Source organism: Miniopterus schreibersii (assembly GCF_964146895.1).
Source record: "Miniopterus schreibersii genome assembly, chromosome: 12".
NCBI lineage: Eukaryota > Metazoa > Chordata > Mammalia > Chiroptera > Miniopteridae > Miniopterus > Miniopterus schreibersii.
The window spans coordinates 21,210,535-21,228,929 of NC_138112.1; the positions used below are offsets into that span (position 1 = coordinate 21,210,535).

General features: G+C 43.7%; 1 protein-coding gene across 4 annotated transcripts in view; it reads right to left on the reverse strand.

Annotated features, from left to right (window-relative positions):
* Positions 1 to 18,395, reverse strand: part of AMOTL1 (angiomotin like 1) — a 139,943-nt gene that overhangs the window by 19,229 nt on the left and 102,319 nt on the right. For all 4 annotated transcript variants that reach the window (XM_081155582.1, XM_081155581.1, XM_081155583.1 and 1 more), the window contains one exon: positions 17,376 to 17,465. In XM_081155582.1, coding sequence (XP_081011708.1) covers positions 17,376 to 17,465 — 90 coding nt within the window. The remainder of the gene's footprint in view (positions 1 to 17,375; positions 17,466 to 18,395) is intronic.

Below are 18,395 nucleotides of genomic sequence, written 5' to 3' on the forward strand. Positions count from 1 at the left end.
TGCCCTACTTCCCGTTTTACTAAGCAGGCCGGGCCGATAGTGTCACGGGGTCAGTATTATTTAGTGAAACCATTTTTCCTGTTACAAAGCAATATGTTTTATAAATCAGAATGGTTGGATATATTGCTTATAACATGGAAAAGCTTGAGTGGACTTAGTGTGTAAGAACAAGGGGTTGGTTGAATAAACTACTGTAAGCCCTTTCATAGGTCAGGATGTCACCACTAAAATAAGTGAATATAAGAAACATGAGGAAAAAAATCTTCATTATTGAAAAAGGGTTGGTTACAAATCCCTATACACACTATTCCATATTTTAAAAATATGAGCATATAATTACAAGAGCAGCAGCAATAGTTAGAAACTGATTTCTATGTGCTCGCACCATTTGAATGTCTCATCCTGATTATCTCAGTCCTACCACCCCACACTGAAACACAGAGAACCAACGTCTGGGAGCACCAGCATGCGACAGTGGTTTCATTCATTCACGATTTCCTGGTATATTCATTAATTAATTTACCAATAGATAGCAACTGAAAGGACCAGCCCTATGGGCACTGAAGCAATAGAGAGAGCCCTGTGCTTAAGGAGCAGGAAATGTGAAAGCAGGGCATAAGAGTAAAAAGGACACTTTAGGCTGCAAATACCCAGTTAACAAACACACAATTTTGGAGCCGGAAGGAGATCATAGGAAACATCACCATCCAGTTCCGCCCCCTTTGCTTTATGGGTAAGAAAAGGAAAACCCAGGAGCAAAGGCATTTGTCCAAGGTCCCCCGGCAGCTGGGGCAGAGCCAGGGCCAGAATCCGGGCCCTCTGATGTCCCACTGCAACGTCCTTCCTGCTTGACTGCACCGCCCTTGCATTGTGAGGCTATGTCAATGGGATGAGTGCAATGGGTCAGCTTCAGAACTGCCACATTGAATGAGCAGCACTGTAAAGCTAAGTAGTGGCTGTGCTGCCTAGAAACAGTAGCATCCCCTGGAAACAGAGTGAGGCCCCGAAGATCTGACCCAGAACAGAGCATTCCTCTTGGGCTATTTATGCTCCACTGCAACGTCCAGCGGCCCTCCCCCCTTCTCCCCTTCAGTGGCATTTGAAATGCTGCCTCTGAAACTTCCTTCCAAGTCCATGGGGAACAGGCTCTGGGCCTCGCCATCCACAGCCCTGAACAGCCCAGTGCACTTTATTCTTTCTGTGCAGAGTCACTGTCATTTGAGCCGCAGCTCCCTGGGCTTGGACAACATCTCAATGGGCATGGTGCCCACTGGCATCCAGAAGTTACTCAGCAGGCATGCCTGGGAATGAATCACTGGATCTCAGAGATCCTACCTGCTTATCAACCTAAGCATAAGAGTTCTCTCTGTTAAGGGCAGCCAAGGACACAACAGACTGAGCTCAAGACTAGAAGCCACAACCAGAGATTCTTGCAGTTTGCAAATCGATAATCACAATCATTGCTGTGTTATGATGACAACTATTTAGATTTCTGAATTAACAAATACCACTCCCCTCCAACACACACACACACACACACACACACACACACACACACACACACAGAGGATTCCAGCATTTGCTATTTCCTTGATTAGCAGTATCATACGGTGACTAAAGAGTAGACTTCAGCATCAGGGAGAACTGGATTCACATCCCAGGTTCACCACCTGGCAGCTCTGAGGTGCAGTATTTAACCTCTCGGAGCCTCAGCTCCCTCATTTATCAAATGAGAACAATGATATCTACATCACAGTGTTGTGGTGACTCTGTGGATGGAGATAATGCATATAAAGTATAAAAGAATCTAAATATCAAGGATTTTATCTGTTTGGGTCATTACTGATTCCCCGAGTCTAGAACAATGCCTAGGTCAATGAATACTGTTGAATGAATGACTTTCCACCATGTGTGCAGTTCATTGCCACTGTACAATAGTGAGTGGCAACTCTTGTTAGGTGTTAGCTGTTCGGTACTCGGTATCCAACCCTGTTATATAGCTGTCCGCTCCCCCTGTGTGGCCTCCATGCACCAGAGAGCTGGTGCAGACCACAGACATCCCCGGTCCCCTTCTCGGCCCAGGCTACCGGAACCTCACAGTGTACACTACAGGACACTAATAGGTGAAGACTGTTCGATCTGGAATGCTTTGCAGGCCTCTGGAATTCATGGGTCAAAACAATATCCGAGTTTGGTGACTTTAGACTTCAGACTGAAGAAGTATCACTCAGTATCACTCACCTGGCTCAGAAATCCTTATCTATTGGTAAGAAGTAGTGCTCTTGATAATAAAGTTTTAAAAACAAACACGCGTGACAAGAGTGTTAATAACCAAACCAGCTAATGTTTGTTAAATGACTGTGTTCCAAAACGGTGACATTATTACTCCCTTTATACTATTATTTCCTTTAAGTTTACTGTATGAGATAGGTACTGCTATTATTCCCACTTCCAGTTGAGGAAAATGACCCTAAGAAAGGATAAGTGCTGTGCCCACAGAAGCGATGCTCCCCAATGGTAGAGCCAGAACTTGCATCTTGATCTAAGCCATGTCCCAAACACGGCTCTATACGGCCTCCCCTGAGCAAGCGTGCAGAGATAAAGAATTGCAGAACAGGAGCGGGAAGTACAGAAGAGTTCCACTGTAAGGCAGCTCATTATTGCACAGGTAAGTATGGCACAGGTCATATCATATTTCTCAAAATACCCCACATGCATATCCATTTGCAAATGTCAATTAATTAAGCATCTACTACGTGGCAACGTTGCAGAGTACTGGTTAAAAGCATGGATCTAGAGTCAAGTTGCCTGGGTTCAGATCCAGTTCTACTACTTACAGTTTTGTGATTTTGTAACTAAAAGCACTTCTTTGTGCTTCAGTTTTCTTGCCTTTAAAGTGAGGATCACAATAGTACCTACTTCAAAATGCAGAGAGTAAGTGCCCAGTAAATGTTAACTCTGATAATGCTGTGGTTACTGTTGTTCTGAAAAGTGTGCTAATTTCTGGGACTACAAGGTGAGTAGGACATAGCATTCTGCGCTCAACTGGGTGGGAAGCGAGGCAAGGACATAGGCAAAGGGATGTAACAAGTGGCTCTAACAGGTGCTTGCATCGGGAGAACACACAGAGGACATCTAATTCCAGCTGGGGGGCAAGGAGAGGGGGTGCCTAAGCAGGGATCCCATAAGGTGGGATACCAGTGCCCCTTTGACTCCCTGGAGACTTGGGGCTGAGGTATGTCAGAGTTATTTAAAAAGTCATCTTTTGGGAGATGTCAAGGGAGAGTCCCATGAGTGAAACCACCTCATTGGAAAGTTCTTTCAGTTTATTATTAGCTAAGCCCCTTGGGAGAGATCCAAGAAAGACCAGCCTCACACTGACGTTTTGGTTGGGCTCCAGTGTATATACTGAGAATTCCTAGAACAGGCAAGTTGACACAAGGGAACTCTTGCCCAGAAGGGTCTGTTTACTCAGTGGATATGAATTACCCCAGGCTGCATGGAGAGGGGTGTTGTTTGGCCTGATGGCTCCGATCCCATTTACACAGGGATGCCTGCTCGTACACTATTTACTCTGGAAGCCACAGCGATGGCACAGGCTTTGTAGCCGGTCTGACCTGGTTTGATTCTGGCACCTTCACTATGGGCTCACCGTGGACACGTGGCTTCACCTCTGTGCCTCCATCCTCAGATGTAACTAGTAAGATCGATTTTGCAGGACTCTCTGTAAAATACCTACCACTGGGCTTGGCACATAACAGATACTTAAGTAATAAGAGCTAACATATGTTTCTGGGGGCTTACTACATCCCAGGCACTGTGCCCTGAACTTCACAACTGAGCTCCATGTGACAACTGAGGAAACTGAAGTGCCAAGAGCTATGCTACTTGTATAAGGCCAAATGGTAGCTGCTGTTGTGCCTCTATCCATAGGTTAATCTGTTTGCTTGAGGAAAGAGCAGAAGTGGATGGAAACCAGAACTGGGCCCAGTATTCAAAAATGTTCCCTTTGCACCTGACCCTCCTTCCCTTTGCCAGTTCTGGATAAGGTCCAATGTGGACAGTCTGTTCAAACTGTTTCTGCAATTACTATTTGAGCACTAAGCTTAACTGCTGGCTGAACCATGGGATGGTGGCCCTAATAACCTCTGGGCGTGCGTGTGGGGACTAACAGTGGGGGGGTCACAGCACCCTGTGCTGCAACACTAGTTTTGAATTCAGTGTTCCAACTTGCAGCTGGAGCTCATGAGGAGAGCAAAGCTTTAACCTGACCCTTCTCAAGTAGGAATACATTTCTAGGCTTTTCTTCATATAACAGGTTTTTGATGAGTTTTTCCCTAAGGCCAATGTAGCTGGAGGAACCGAGGAGTCCAGCTGCTGCCAGCTTGGCCAAAGGGTGACTAATTCCCTGGAATGCTTGAAAGGTAAAGATAGGTCTTCCTCTCCCTCTTCTCTTCTTTCAGCTGGAACCAAGGTTTGACCCTGTAACTGGCCGGTTGTTTGCGGGTTTACATCTGTCCGGGATTGTGTGTGTGTGTGTGTGTGTGTGTGTGTGTGTGTGTGTGCGTGTGCACACACAGCATCTGTGTACACTTAAACACAGACTAAGCTAATTCTGTTCCAGCTCTAAATCCCATATGCTCACACAGCAAACAATGCACAACTAGCCCATTCTGGCATCTGTTTCTGCAGTCATTTCTCTGGCACTTCTCAAGGAAGGTACTATTGCCTTAGATATGAGAAGAGGGGGCAGTGGGACAGAATTAATGGAAGGAGGCAGGTATGATCCAACAAGCCTCTAAAATGCCAATGACTACACGTCTCATTTTGACGGGTGAGACTGATGCTATCAGGATCTCTAGGCCTCTCCGAGTGAAGAGAGCTTAAAGGACGTAAGCAGAGAAGAGGCCACAGACCAAGGAGAGGCTGGATAGGGAGGCTGCGGGGCATGTGGCCGACAGTGCCCAGGCCACCTGTGTGCGACAGCAGGGGCCCCCTGTCAGCACTGGAGATTCACCCGGAGAAGGCCTGCCAGAGACAAGTGCTTCTTAATCTGGAGATCTGTATGAGGCAGACAACCTTCACAACGTCTGCTCAGACAACACTCTGCTTTGAAGCGCTATCGACCGCAGTCCTCCATCCACGGGGCTAAGTTCTGGCAAGAAGCCCTGTCTGCATTACAAAGCCCTTCTCACCTGCCCCGTCCACCACTCCTGTTTAATAGGATTGAACCCGGAGGGCCAGGGGACCCGAGCTGGGCCAGTTAGAGTCTCTCGTCTGGGGACCTGCAGGTAAGAGCCTGGGAGAGGCAGTGATGCAGGGAGGCCACCTAGCTCACAGGCCAGCAGCCATCTGCCAGCATGTGCTTTGGAAACAGAGAAAGCTGTTCCAAAGTGAAGAATCACGCAGCTGGGCTGAGAAAGGTGGACATGAGTCCATGGTTAGGACAGAGGGAAACAGAGACACACACAGGCCCCTAAATACAAACTATATCTTGATTCTGACGGGCCAGCCCCTGGCCCTTGGGAGGCCTGCTTGGGGTCTCCATCACACACTTATGTACTTAAAAAACAGTCCTTGTATTTGGGCTTAAGCCAGCTCAAGTGGGTTTCTCCTTTTGTAACAAAAACATCCCTAAGACACTCTTTTCTTTACGCCTCTACTCCCTTCTCTATCAAGAGAACTTGATAAAGCCTTAAGATGATGCCGACCAACACTAATGGCATTAATTCCGGTAACTAGAAACGTCTCCATAATGCTGACGAATGGATTCTCCGGATGAAAAGATGTCCGAGCACTTATTTACCATATTATCCCTCCCTAAAATTTCTCCTCCTGTTCCTTCTTCCTCAAGGATCCGTCGGCCCTGAGCTCCCTGGCGCCGCATCTTATAATATGTAACAGATGCTGGGGAGGAGTCCATTCCGCAGGCGGCTATGACCTACGGGGTACTTAAGGAGATGGATCCATTTGGACACAAGATCTTGTGGACACCAAAAGTAATTTCTTTTTTCTGAGGTTGTGGGAGTGGGAAGTCAATAGGAAGGCATTTCATTTACTTCACTATTTGCAAAACTATTTAGGTTCATTCTGCCTCAAAGATATTCCACACTCAAGGGCTCATTCTTTTTTTTTGTTAATTTTCACCCAAGGATCTTTTTTCCATTGATTTTTAGAGTAGAAAGGAGGGAAGGAGAAAAAGAGAGAGAGAAATATCGATGTGAGAGTGACACATCGCTTGGTTACCTCCTGCAACACTGGTATGTGCCTTTGATTGTGCCCTTGACCAGGAATTCAACCTGAGACCCTTCGGTGCACGGGCCAACGCTAACCATTGAGCCACACCGGCCAGGGCAAGAACTCATTCTTAACATCTGACCTCACTCCTTCACCCCAGTCTGAGAGTCAAACTGATGAACCCAGAAAGAGAACCCCAAACTAACCCAAACCGAACCCTGTTTAGATCACATAAGAGGGATCTGTTCACATGAGGCTTATGTGATGCAAATCCATGTGAAAGATGATCTGTCTTTAAAAGTCACTCATTAATTCAGCAATGAAAAAGTAATATAATACAAAGCTAACCCATAAGCTTCTGGGTTGGTTTTGTGTTGTCTTTTTTAAATTTGCTGATAAAGTTGCTCAGATAAGGAACCTGGTTATTTCCAGAAAGGGTCTTCAGATTCTGTGGTCCCTCCCTGTAGGCCACTGCAGGTTGCCATGGTTCCACCAGGCAACTGGAGACAGGTTGTGAGTGGGCAGCTGACTAAGTCTATTAACAAACACAGGAACACTCCAGTGAGGGCCTAGCTTAGATGGCTGAGAGAACTGTTTTTAAATGAATTCTGTAATATGGAAAATTAAGAATAGGAGCTCACACCAAACTGTCCTGCAGAGCCCTGGGAGAGAGAGAAGGAAAGGGAGGGGGAGAAGAGACGTCGGGGCCAAGTAGGAAGGAGGGGGAGCTAGAAAATGCACCCATCTCAACCAAAATTGCTTTTCAGCTTTTGTGCCTTTTACATTTTGGGCTTCCAAGTAAGCTTTCTTTTAAACAAGCGTTCTGAGTTTCAAAGCCACTGGTCCAGTTATTACAAAGAGGAACAAAGATGTGTGGAAATGGCTGTTGTTAAAATGCAGGAAAGAAATCTTTCGGAGACGAATCCATATGAGAAAGTGAGACAAAGCCTGAAGTGTGAAGGATTTATTCAAACTTCGTTGCCCAAATTTAACAGGAAAATAGAAATTTTCCCTTTTACATAGTACTATGGCAGCAAAATTGCTCTGAAATACTAATTAGTTTTCAAGGCCTACCCTAACGGCTACACACGCATGAAGTTTTCCAATTCCTTCAGCAAGACAGGTCTCCCTTGTATGGGGGGGCCCGCACACAGGCTTTGGAGCGGGGGCAGTACTCGAACGAGTGCTGGTCATCTTTCGCCCTGTATTCCAGGTACAGAGGGAGAGTCTGTATCTCTGTCTCGTCCTTCCTCACCCGCTCACTTCGTAGCGTGTCTACACCCTTCTGTCTTTGTAGGATGTTAAGAATCTAAGACAGCGGAAGTGTTTCATATATGAAGAGATACAGTTTAGGCAAGAGGATAAGAGGATGCTATTGGCACACAATCAAATTCTAACTCAGTCTTTAAAATAAAATTTTAAAATGACCATTTTCAGACACTTGTCATTGGGAAATAACTAAGCCTAACCACCAAACCTTCTCTTGATCTAATGGAGGAAAACATTTTGGTCTTCACATACTTATTACATTTTTCTTACCCCATATAATTTACCTATTGTTCTTTAGTGTCAAGGCCCAAAGTGAGTTTGTAGCACCAAAAGTAAAATATCTCAGATAAGATGTGGTAAAATATTTGAGTATCAGCAGAAGTTCTCTTGAATTTAGTCATTTTCTGTAGTCTGCATTTTATTTCTAGAAACTGTAGTTACACACTGAGGTATAATTCAGTTTTTTGTTAACCTTCATAATTTTTTTACATATGTAGCTTGCAAACTTGCTTGACTGAATATACACCCATTCATCCAGTTCAGCTTCCACATGTACTGTTCAACCTTCCACTTTATTTTCTTTTTTACTTAAAATAAAAATGTTCTGCTACTTCCATATCACTGCTGCGAGCTTAACAATAAAGTAGGCAATGAATTAATAATGCCACATAAATATAGGATGCACAGGGCATTTGGTTTTGACTAGACACATATTTGGGAATCAATCAGAAACCAAACCTGAAGACTTAAACTCTCTAACCACCATAGAGCAGAAGTCCTTTTTTGCCTTTCCTTTCTTAATATAAAAAGATGTACAACAGCCCTGGCTGGTGTGGCTCAGTGGTTGGAGCGCTGGCCCGTGCACCAAGGGGTCACAGGTTCGATTCCTGGCCAAGGGCATGTACCTGGGTTGCAGATTTGATCCCTGGCCTGGTCAGGGGTTGTACCATGGGAGGCAACCAATCGATGTGTCTCTCTCACATTGATGTTTCTCTTTCTCTCCCCCCTCCCCTTGCACTCTCTCTAAAAATCAATGGAAAAATATATCCTCAGGTGAGAATTTAAAAAAAAGAGAGAGAGGGAGAGATGTACAACAGACTACTTCTATTTTCAGGTATGACAAAATAAGACCCTACCAGACGATTTGGCACTCATGCAGAAAACAACCATAAAAACCAGACATAATACAAAGAGCAATGATCTCAAGGTAGTGAAGAGAGAACGTGGGCAGACAGATGGTGGTGGGAGCGCCAGCTCACATGGAGAGGAGAGGAAGAACTCCACAGGCTCTGCAGGTGCGGCGCCTTGATGTGGCAGCTGTTACATTTCATCACATTGTATACTTCGAACGTGTACATTTATTTTATTGTATTTATACCCAAATAAATTCCTAAATATTTATAGGAATATTATTAATTATATATTATATACCTAGGTTTGTTTTAATTAAGGCATTAAGGCATTCTTATAATATGTGTATACATATATATATAACTATGTTTTTTTAAATGTGCCCTCTGAATGGCTTAACACCAAAACCTGGCCCAAAGATAGAAGTTTATGCTAGGGAAATTGTTATACGTGGGTAAAAATGTGGTTCATTTTGGGTTGATCAGAGAAAGCAATGTGTTGCCTGCAATCATATTTTTTTCAACTTCTGCAACTCCTCCCATTGTCATTTTTGTAACTTGCTTTGAACAGATCCCTCCCCTCCTTTTTTTTTAACCAAACCAGTCTTTGTAAGCAAAAAAGAAAATTAGTAGCAGATGCAAGCTTATGTTTAATGGTCTAAGACCAAATTTCCTGGACTTAAAACAAACACTTTGTCCCTTCAAAGTTCTCAGATTCCATTAAGATACAGCTGTCTGCCCTCACTACAATTCGTGAACCAAAATAGTTTTAAAAAACGAACTGTAAGAAACTACAGCAGAGTTACTCATTGCATTCTGCTTATTTTTTACTTTATCATCCAGAGAACAAAAGGTCTAATTTCAGACACTTTGTCACTTCCTGTTTTGTTTTTATGTATTTTAGAGAGAGAGGAAGAGAGAGAGAAAGAAACATCGATTTGTTGTTCCACTTATTTATGCATTTATTGGTTGAATCTTGTATGTGCTCTGATGGGGAATGGAACCTGCAACCTTGGTGTATTGGGATGAGACTCTAACCAACTGAGCTACCTGGCCAGGGCCTAGACATTTTGGAAGAACATTTTTTTTAAGAATCTCAACTCTATTTTGGTGTCAATAATTTTTTGTTTTTATATCTGAAGCAATACACTAGATTATCCAACTAGGCCTTTTATTATAATTGGCTGTGATTCAAAGACAGATGTAGAAATCAGAAAGACAAACTACAAATTCCAGTAGTTAGAACTCACCTGAGAAGGCCTGAATACAATATTATCAAGTCACAGTACTGGGCTAAATAATTTGCATCCAAAGAAGACTTTTCGTACAAAAATTATTTACGTTCACTTACTGCCCTGGATACTTCCAGGGGTAAAAATGTGAAATTTTTCATCACCTCCAGAGCCAACAGAGATGACCTTTGCAGGAGGGAAGGAAAATATAATAGTTTACCCATGAAACAACTAAGGGGCGTTGGGCAAACCATTTCATCATTCTTGGTTGCAGCTTCTTCGTCAGTGAAACGTGGAGGCCACACTCAATGAGTTCTAAAACCAATAAGAGTCCACCGCTGCCACCTCTCACATCACCACTTCTCTCTACCTCTCCGGTACTCAAGAAGTGGCTCTCTGCCCTGGCTAGTGTGGCTCAGTGGTCAGAGAGTCGGCCTGCACTGAAGGGGCGAGGGTTTGATTCCTGGTTGCAGGTTCCCTCCCCGGCCCCAGTAGGGGCTCGTGCCTGAGGCAACCAACTGATGTGTCTCTCTCACATCGATGTGTGTGTCTCTCTCTCCCCCTCCCTCACTCCTTTCCACTCTCTCTAAAATCAATGGAAAAAATAAATATCCTCGGGTGAGAATTAACAAAAAAGAAGTGGCTCCCTACAGAAGCTCAGTCTGACTTTGGGCTCCAGCAGAATGATGACCTGGGTTCAAAGACCTGAGTTCAAAACCTGTCTGCTCCACTCACCAGCTTGATGTGCGTCTCACCGTCCTCGCCTATTCAATACCTGTAATAGAGACAATGCGCCTGTGGAGGAGGCTGGCATAGTGCTTGGCTCCCAGCGAGTGCTCAATGAGTGTTGGCAGCCGTTACTGTTGTAAAGTGACGACATCCAGGCTGGCCTGAGCCAGGACCTGAAGGGAAGCAAACCTACAACTCCACCTGAGGATAAACTTTTAACCATCAGATCAATGGCCTCTGGAGAAACTGTCATTCCCGGTGGCAATCAAATGGCCTCTTAATGAGCTCTAGTTCAGAGGACACATACGTTGCCAGAAACCAGACTTGAGACCTTTAAGATCCTCTCCAACCCTGGTATTTAAGTTCTGCAGACCTCATTTCACAGTGGGAAGCTTATGGTAAGACTTATGGCACTGCTGAGAGAGGCACCCCTAAAATCTCACTATAACGGCAGTTAACTACGACTAACCCCAGGGCTAGGCCTGCCCAGCCCTATCTTCCATCATTAGCCAATTTTGAGTCCCAACTGAATAACTAAGGTTTGTGACTACATTTGTATGTGTCTGTTTATCTAAAATGAAAATAGTCATGCTCACCTGATTGGGGCTTAAGTAAAAGATGACCGTGAAACACTCCCAGGAAAGAATAACAATTGCATCCTAATTTATAAAGTTGGGCAATTTACAAAATAAGATCTAGAGAACTTCTGAAGGTCTTTCTTTTCCACCCTCATGCCGAGCTGCCTTCTTTTTCTTCCCTCCCATGACTCGAACAGGGGTCACAAGCAATGGCCCACAGGCCATATCCACCCACAGCCTGATTCTGTAAATAACATTTCACTGGAACGCACTCGCTCCCGTCTGTTTATAGATCACCTATGGTGGCTTTCGACTACAGGGATAGAGTTGAGTGGTTGCGGCCTGAAATTATTTACCACCTGGCGCTTTACAGAAAACCTTTGCTGACCTGTAGCCTAGAACACAGCTAGGTCACGGGAAGTAGGCCATAAGTATTTGAAAAAATGATAAGGACCATCATGTCGTTCAATATCCAACAAATATTTATGAAATGCCTCTAAGAGCCAGGTGCGGTGCCAGGCTCTGGAAACATAGTGACGTGGGACTACAAAGGTGAGGGTGCCAGACAGGGCCCCTGCCCCCATGGTGCACACAATTTAGTCAGGGGAGGCAGAACAGGGGCATGCAAACAGTTACTTATTCACAGCTGTGAAAAGGGAAAAAGCACAGGGTACCGGGGGATTATATCAAAGGAAGACCTGACCCTCTCTCAAGACTTCCCTGAGCAGCTGCCATTTCATCTAAGCTGAGACCTGAACCAGTGGATTTCCTGGCTCTGAACTGGCAGGGAACGTGAGGGCTCCCTGATGCCACATGGAATTTGAATGACTTTCAGCATGCTTTTCAGTCTGTGCTTACTCCATCCATCCAACTAGCTACATAGTGCAAGGAACGGGGATGGTAATAAGCACTTGAAGTTTCCATCCCCAAACAGGAGTGCCAAGCCAATATAAATAAATCATAAGTCATGTTCACTTGCTAGAGACCAGACACCAACACAGGGCCCGGAGACCATTCTTGAACCAGCTCCGGTTCTTTATGCACAGAAAACCAGCTCACTGAGTCACGCTGATTTCCACATAAACAGATGCCCTGAAGCTCAGGTGCACTTCTGGCTGTCATGCGGGTTTGAAGTTTCTCAGTGCTGCCTGTCAAGACTGAATAAGTGGCTTTGAATTCACGTGTTCTGCTTCCCAAATTGAGGATGGCTCTCTGAGCCACACCAGTATTCTCTGGGAACACGGACCATTCCCCACCCTGCGAAGTGGCAGGTCCTTCCAGAGAAGGTAAGTGCTAAAATAGACGGAGGAAGGATGGAAGGAGGCAGGAAGAAGTGCTGCAGAATGGATGTATTTTATAAAATCTCCTCACTTCCTGTCACTGGTTCTTCCTCAGAGTTCTCTTGGCTGAGTTAGATTTATCCCTGTTTCTTTAGAGGAAATGGCAGGTGCAGGGGGATTAGGCATCTACCTTGGGGTCATGAGCATGTCAGTGAGAGCCCAGGAGTTAGAAGATGCAGCAACTGATTCAAAATTATTTGCTTGAGGCCGTGACTACAAAACTTTTCACTTCTTAGAACTGCATAGTCCTACTAAATGTAGGGGTCGTATTTAAGAAGAATCAGTTAATTTAGGGCAAGACAATTTTCTTGATTTAAGTGATGCCACCTTGGCAGGCTTCACGGACATAAGGACGCAAGGTGTTTTAGTGAGGGTTGGTGATGGGTGCTGGTAAAGAATGCCTAAAGTTGCCATGGCCTGAGCACCAAAGGATCTCGGGTTCGATTCCTGGTCAAAGGCACGTACTTGAGTTGCGGTCCGCTCCTCACCTCCAGCCAGGGCCCGTGCAGAAGGCAACCAGTCGATGTGTCTCTCTCACATCGATGTTTCTCTCCCCGCCCCCCCCCACTCTCTCTGAAAAACAATGGAAAAAATATCCTCAGGTGAAGATTAACAAAAAAAAAGAATGCCTACAGTTCTCCCATCTAGTGGAGGAGATCCATGCAACTAAATGGTGCCCCACAGAATGCAGACAGTAGGCGCTGTAGCAGGAGCTCTGCACTGAGTGAGGAGCTGCTGCCAGCGCTGGCAGGCCCCGGGGAGGTAAACCAGCGTGCCCACATGTGGCAACACCTAACCTGTCCTCCCTGACGAAGCCTGACTAACCCACACGTGATGTAATGAAACCCAATGGGGATTCAGAATGACCTCCTTATGCTCCATGTGGGTCAACAGAATTAACGTTTATGTCACTGTAATTTCTGCTTTGTTTTTCATACGAGCCCTTATAGAAATACAAAAGCAGAGGAAATTATTTCAGTCTCTTTTATGTTCTGTAAGAGACAGAAAATCAAAGTATCTAAAATAAAATTCAAGGGTAAGATGATGATTACAAGACTCACTAAAAATGGTAAATTACTATTACTTTTAAAACAAAGTGGTCCCACACACTTCTTTGTTGTTAACTTTTAAACCCATGGGAATTATGAGGAAAATTAAAAGTATATATGAGTTCTAACTCATTGACACGCATTACTCATCAATTTAAACGAATAACTGAATGCTCAAAAAATCTTTTCTTAGAGAGAGAGACAGTTTAACAGCCAGAATCTAGCTCACACAGACTTAAGTTTAACCAAATATGCTGAACCCATACGGCCTGAAGTAGCCCAACAGGGTAGAGGTAAATTCTTGGGCGTCCTGGAACACCACCTGATTTATCCTGGAATAACAATCATGCCAGAGCTATGAGCCCCACTCAACCCAAGTAATAAGATCACCTCTACTCATCTAGTTTCCCCACATCTAATTTTGGTGGGGTTTTTTGTGGCTTTCTGGCCTAACAATGATGGAAATTCCACAACGCTATCAATTTTCAGAAAGAAACAGTGAAAAGTTTCACTTACTGAGAAGACAGCGCTAAGAATGACAGACATTCCCAGGGCTCTGCCTTTAGTGACAGTGGCCTAACTCTGTTGTGTGTGTGTTTGTGTGTGTGAGCATGTATATCTGTGTATGCATGCGCGTGTGGGTGACAAACGAACAGAAAAAACAGAAATCTCAGTAAGTCAGAGAAGTTAAAGGACAAAGAAGCCCTAGTGTCACACAGCCAGACCAAACAGGATGTCTTGTTTTTCAGGAGCAATTTGGCTGCAAAAATATTTGAAAAAACAAACAAGTAAAAGCAGAAAACAAACACACAAAACTCTGAATTCCTCCAGTGACAATAATGCAACACCACATGTGATAGAGAAAATAATTCATCACAGTCACCAAAGTCCTAAGGACTTAATTCAGTGAGATTTTTAACATATAGGAGCACAATAATCACCCTGTGTAATGTTCCTTCAACCTGCACAGTTCAGTGGAGGCTGCCCAGGCAGTCCACCAACGCCTTCATCAGCCTCCAACTAAAGAGCAGAGTTCAGTCTTTGAAGGAAAACTGCCCTGGACAGCAGGGAAATTTGGAAATCAGGACAGGAAGGGCCTTCCCCTTCCATTAACTAAGAGGGCGTTACAGAAGTCCTACTGACAGCTCATACTGTGAGTGCCTTGGGTGTTCTTGGACCTGAACTCCTAGCTTCCCCATGAACACCTAGCAAAAAAGCCAAACATATTCTTCTCTACCCTCCCTCTAGCTTTTCCACTGGCCAAGGTGGTTGTCAGAGGCTTCCCAACTGAGCCTCAGCTCCTTGCTATGCATTATCCAGAGAAATCACTGCTCTTTTGGCAGGCCTGCTGCTCTCTTAGCCAAATGCTAGAATCTCAAAAGATTCATTTGAAAAGGATGGCTCCTCTTGAGTGCACAATGTTTATAATTATGATTACTAGGCATTTGAAAAGTGCTCTAATAATAGAGTTTCAAAAGAATATATAGCTAATGGAACACGTTAGTAACTATGAAGAGAGGTAGTAATTCATGTCTGCCATTCTGTACCCACATGCTACAATGAAAGTCTGACAGAGCACCGCCCACTGCTCGCCTTCTGGGCATGTCTGCACCTATTGTTATTATACCTGCTCACTCAGCTACCGGCCAAAGGGTGAGACGACTCAACGTGTTCAAACTTTAACTCATCATCTAATCCCAACCTGTTCCTTCTGCTGTGTATTTGGAAAGAGTGACCATATACCTAGTTGTTCTTGTCATATTCTTTTCTCTCTTTTACTGTCATTATTCAATTGGTCACCAAGTCCTACTAATTGTCACTTGCTTTTCTGTCCCTACTCTCCATCACTGCTTCTGTCTTAGTTCAGGACCTCTCTACTCCACTTGCCCAGATACTAAAATATCTGTTAACTAGGTTCCTTGCCTCCAGGTTAGTTCCTAAAGAATCTCTTTTATTGTTGCTTCCTACCTAGCCTCTAAAATATAAGCCTTGCAAACAATAAAATCATAGATATCTTTGAAAAAAACATAGGTGCATATTTTTTATAATCTTGGAGCTGGAGAAAGCATTTCTAAGCATAACATAAAACCTAGAAGGTATAAATATAGTTACTAAAAAATCTTCTGTAAACTAAAGGACATTATCATCAAAGGTAAAAAAATAACAAAAACTGGGAGAAATAGCTGCAACATAGATGGCACGGGACATGCTAATTTCCTTACTATATAAAGAGTTCTTACAACTCACTAAGAAAAATGCCTATCTGTAAATTTGAAATAACATATCGAGTCCATCTCTTGGCCATACCAAGAGAGGAAAAGCTAATGCAAATAGTTATAAAGTGTGTCAGTGGCACAAAGGTCCTGTAAAGGCCAAGTATTAAAAAATTGGTTAGATATCACTGTTAGCAAGCCTACTTCAAATGCCCTGTCTAGGCTCAATTACAACACATGTCAACAATAAGATACCTGTAACAAGTGAAAAATGCCTCTGGACTCTCGTTTATGCCTCTGGAACACAGCGGAGCACGCTCGCACAGAACAAATCATTGCCATGAAGCTGGAAGGGCCTCTTTGCCTGCATTATTAATGTTTTAGCTTCTGAACTCACACAACACCAAACCCTGCCATTCCATCAGCACAGCCTGGGCCACGAGGCTAGAACAAATGCCCATCAGATGGAACTAATTGGCCTTCCCATTTTGATCTGAACTAAGTGAGAAAATAATATCCCCTGACAAGAAGGCAGAGGATCAGCAGAGCGACATTGCTGACATAACTGTCACAAGGACACTGACTCCACAGGCAGCTGATCATCTGAAAGCCAGGTACTAAATGCAGGTAGCATAGGTGACTCATTTTTCAGGTGAGGTGGCAAACCCTTAGGAAGAGAGAAATTCTGTTAGGAAAGTAAATAATTCAAGATGCTGATGGAGTTTTTATGTGAATCTGGAGCACAGGCCAGTTCACCTACTGCAGGATGACAAAGGATCTGATGCCAAGGCCCTGGATAGCATTTGTGTCTGTTAGCCAAAACAGAATTAAAAAAATGAAGCTGAGACCAATAACTGGAGTGCAATTATGAGTAAATTTGGGGGAAACAAAGGAGTTTAACCCAACCAAACAGTATTGGAAATTTGGAAATTTAGCCAATTATTTCCCAGCCTTGAAGGTATAGCGCTGTACTGAAGGACCCAAGCATTAGAATCACTCCATTATACAACAGATGGTCAGTGCCTGAATAAATGACGTTGTTCTTTGAACTATCTTTAGTTCGGAAACACTTAACTTACCATGTTGTTGAGATTTATGACAGAGAAATGAATTCCATTTTCTAAGCAGCTTTTAAAAAAGAAAGTTGTATCTTTACATTTCTGACTTATACAATGAATTTGCAAAAATTCTAACCCTGACCAATGGTTTCTCAAAACCCATTTGATCCTATCATTTGCCTCTGGTGAAATTAATATAATATTCTCCCAACAAATCTTGAGGCATAGGAAGCCACTGTTCATTTTATTCTTGGCAGAAACGGGCTCAATGGTTTTCGGCAAAAAGAATCGCAGATAGAGATATATGATGGAATCGTTTAGGTGGCCCAGGTCAGAAGGTCAGAATAAACATTATTGAAATAATACCTAACAACTCTGGCTTTGTCTCTGGCAGACCTGGGAGGCCCAATAGCTTATATGCTAAATTAAAAACCAACAAGCACACAGCACAAAACCTACTTAAAACTTAACATGATTCTTTTCTAAGGCCCCCGGTTTTTAAAAATACTGACTTTGGGATGGATACATATGGAAACTCACTCTGGGAAGCATACAAGCCTTCCACGGCTCTGTCCTCGTGCCCGTCATACTCCCTGCTGGACAGCTGCCTGTTGGCCGTCTCCAGTCGATCTGCGCACAGAGAGAAAATGATTAGGAAGAAGTGCATGTGGGTCTAAGTCATCATCAACCGAGAAATGACATGGGAGCCAAGAGCTGGGTATGAAAAGATGCTCGGGCAGGAGCCCAAACTGAAGAACTTTGGGGAGGAACAATACATTCCAAAATGTCAAGAGAAGTCTTCAGATGCCACGCTGTGCCTTTATGCAATGGAATGCCAAGGCGTGCACCAGCTGGAGGAAGCTAAGAACAGATTCTGAGAAAAAACACTTTGCTGCCTATGAGCAAACCTCTGATTTGAAGTCCTTGCAGAGGGGTTGACTCTCCTTAGCCTCAAACCCAGCCTTAGTCTAACCCTGACCACGAGCCCTCTGTTTTAGCCCATGACTGCTACCTGCATCTTAACCCCCCAAAATTAGAACAACAATTAAATAAATACCCCCCAAAAAGTCAAAATGAACTAATGGATAAAAATTCTACGAGTTAGGTCTACGTTTGCTCAAAACACTTGGTAAATCTTCATTTATTCAATTAAATAATTCAGCTCAACAAGTTTTCATTGAATGTATATGATACCCAAGGTAAAAAGGTTTGTAGTAATAGAAAAAATAGGCTCTAGCTACTACAGACTATATACGAGGCAATTGAAAAATGGCTCTGCTGACTGAAAGTGAAGTTAAATTTTATGGGTTAAATCACTCTGTATGTTGTAGGTTGCCAAGACCCTGCAACAGGTGGTTCCAGCTTTCAGGGAGTATATACATAAATATACAACTGTGGGCCTCTATTTTTCCCCAAGAGGGACACATGTGTAGTCTGTCTTCTATACTAAGCAAGTGTTCAGTACTGGTTTTCAAAGCATGTTACCAATGACTCAGCTTCACCTAGGAAAGGCTGTGCATCGAACACTGGTCTTTTCAAATGTTCCCATTCACATAGTCA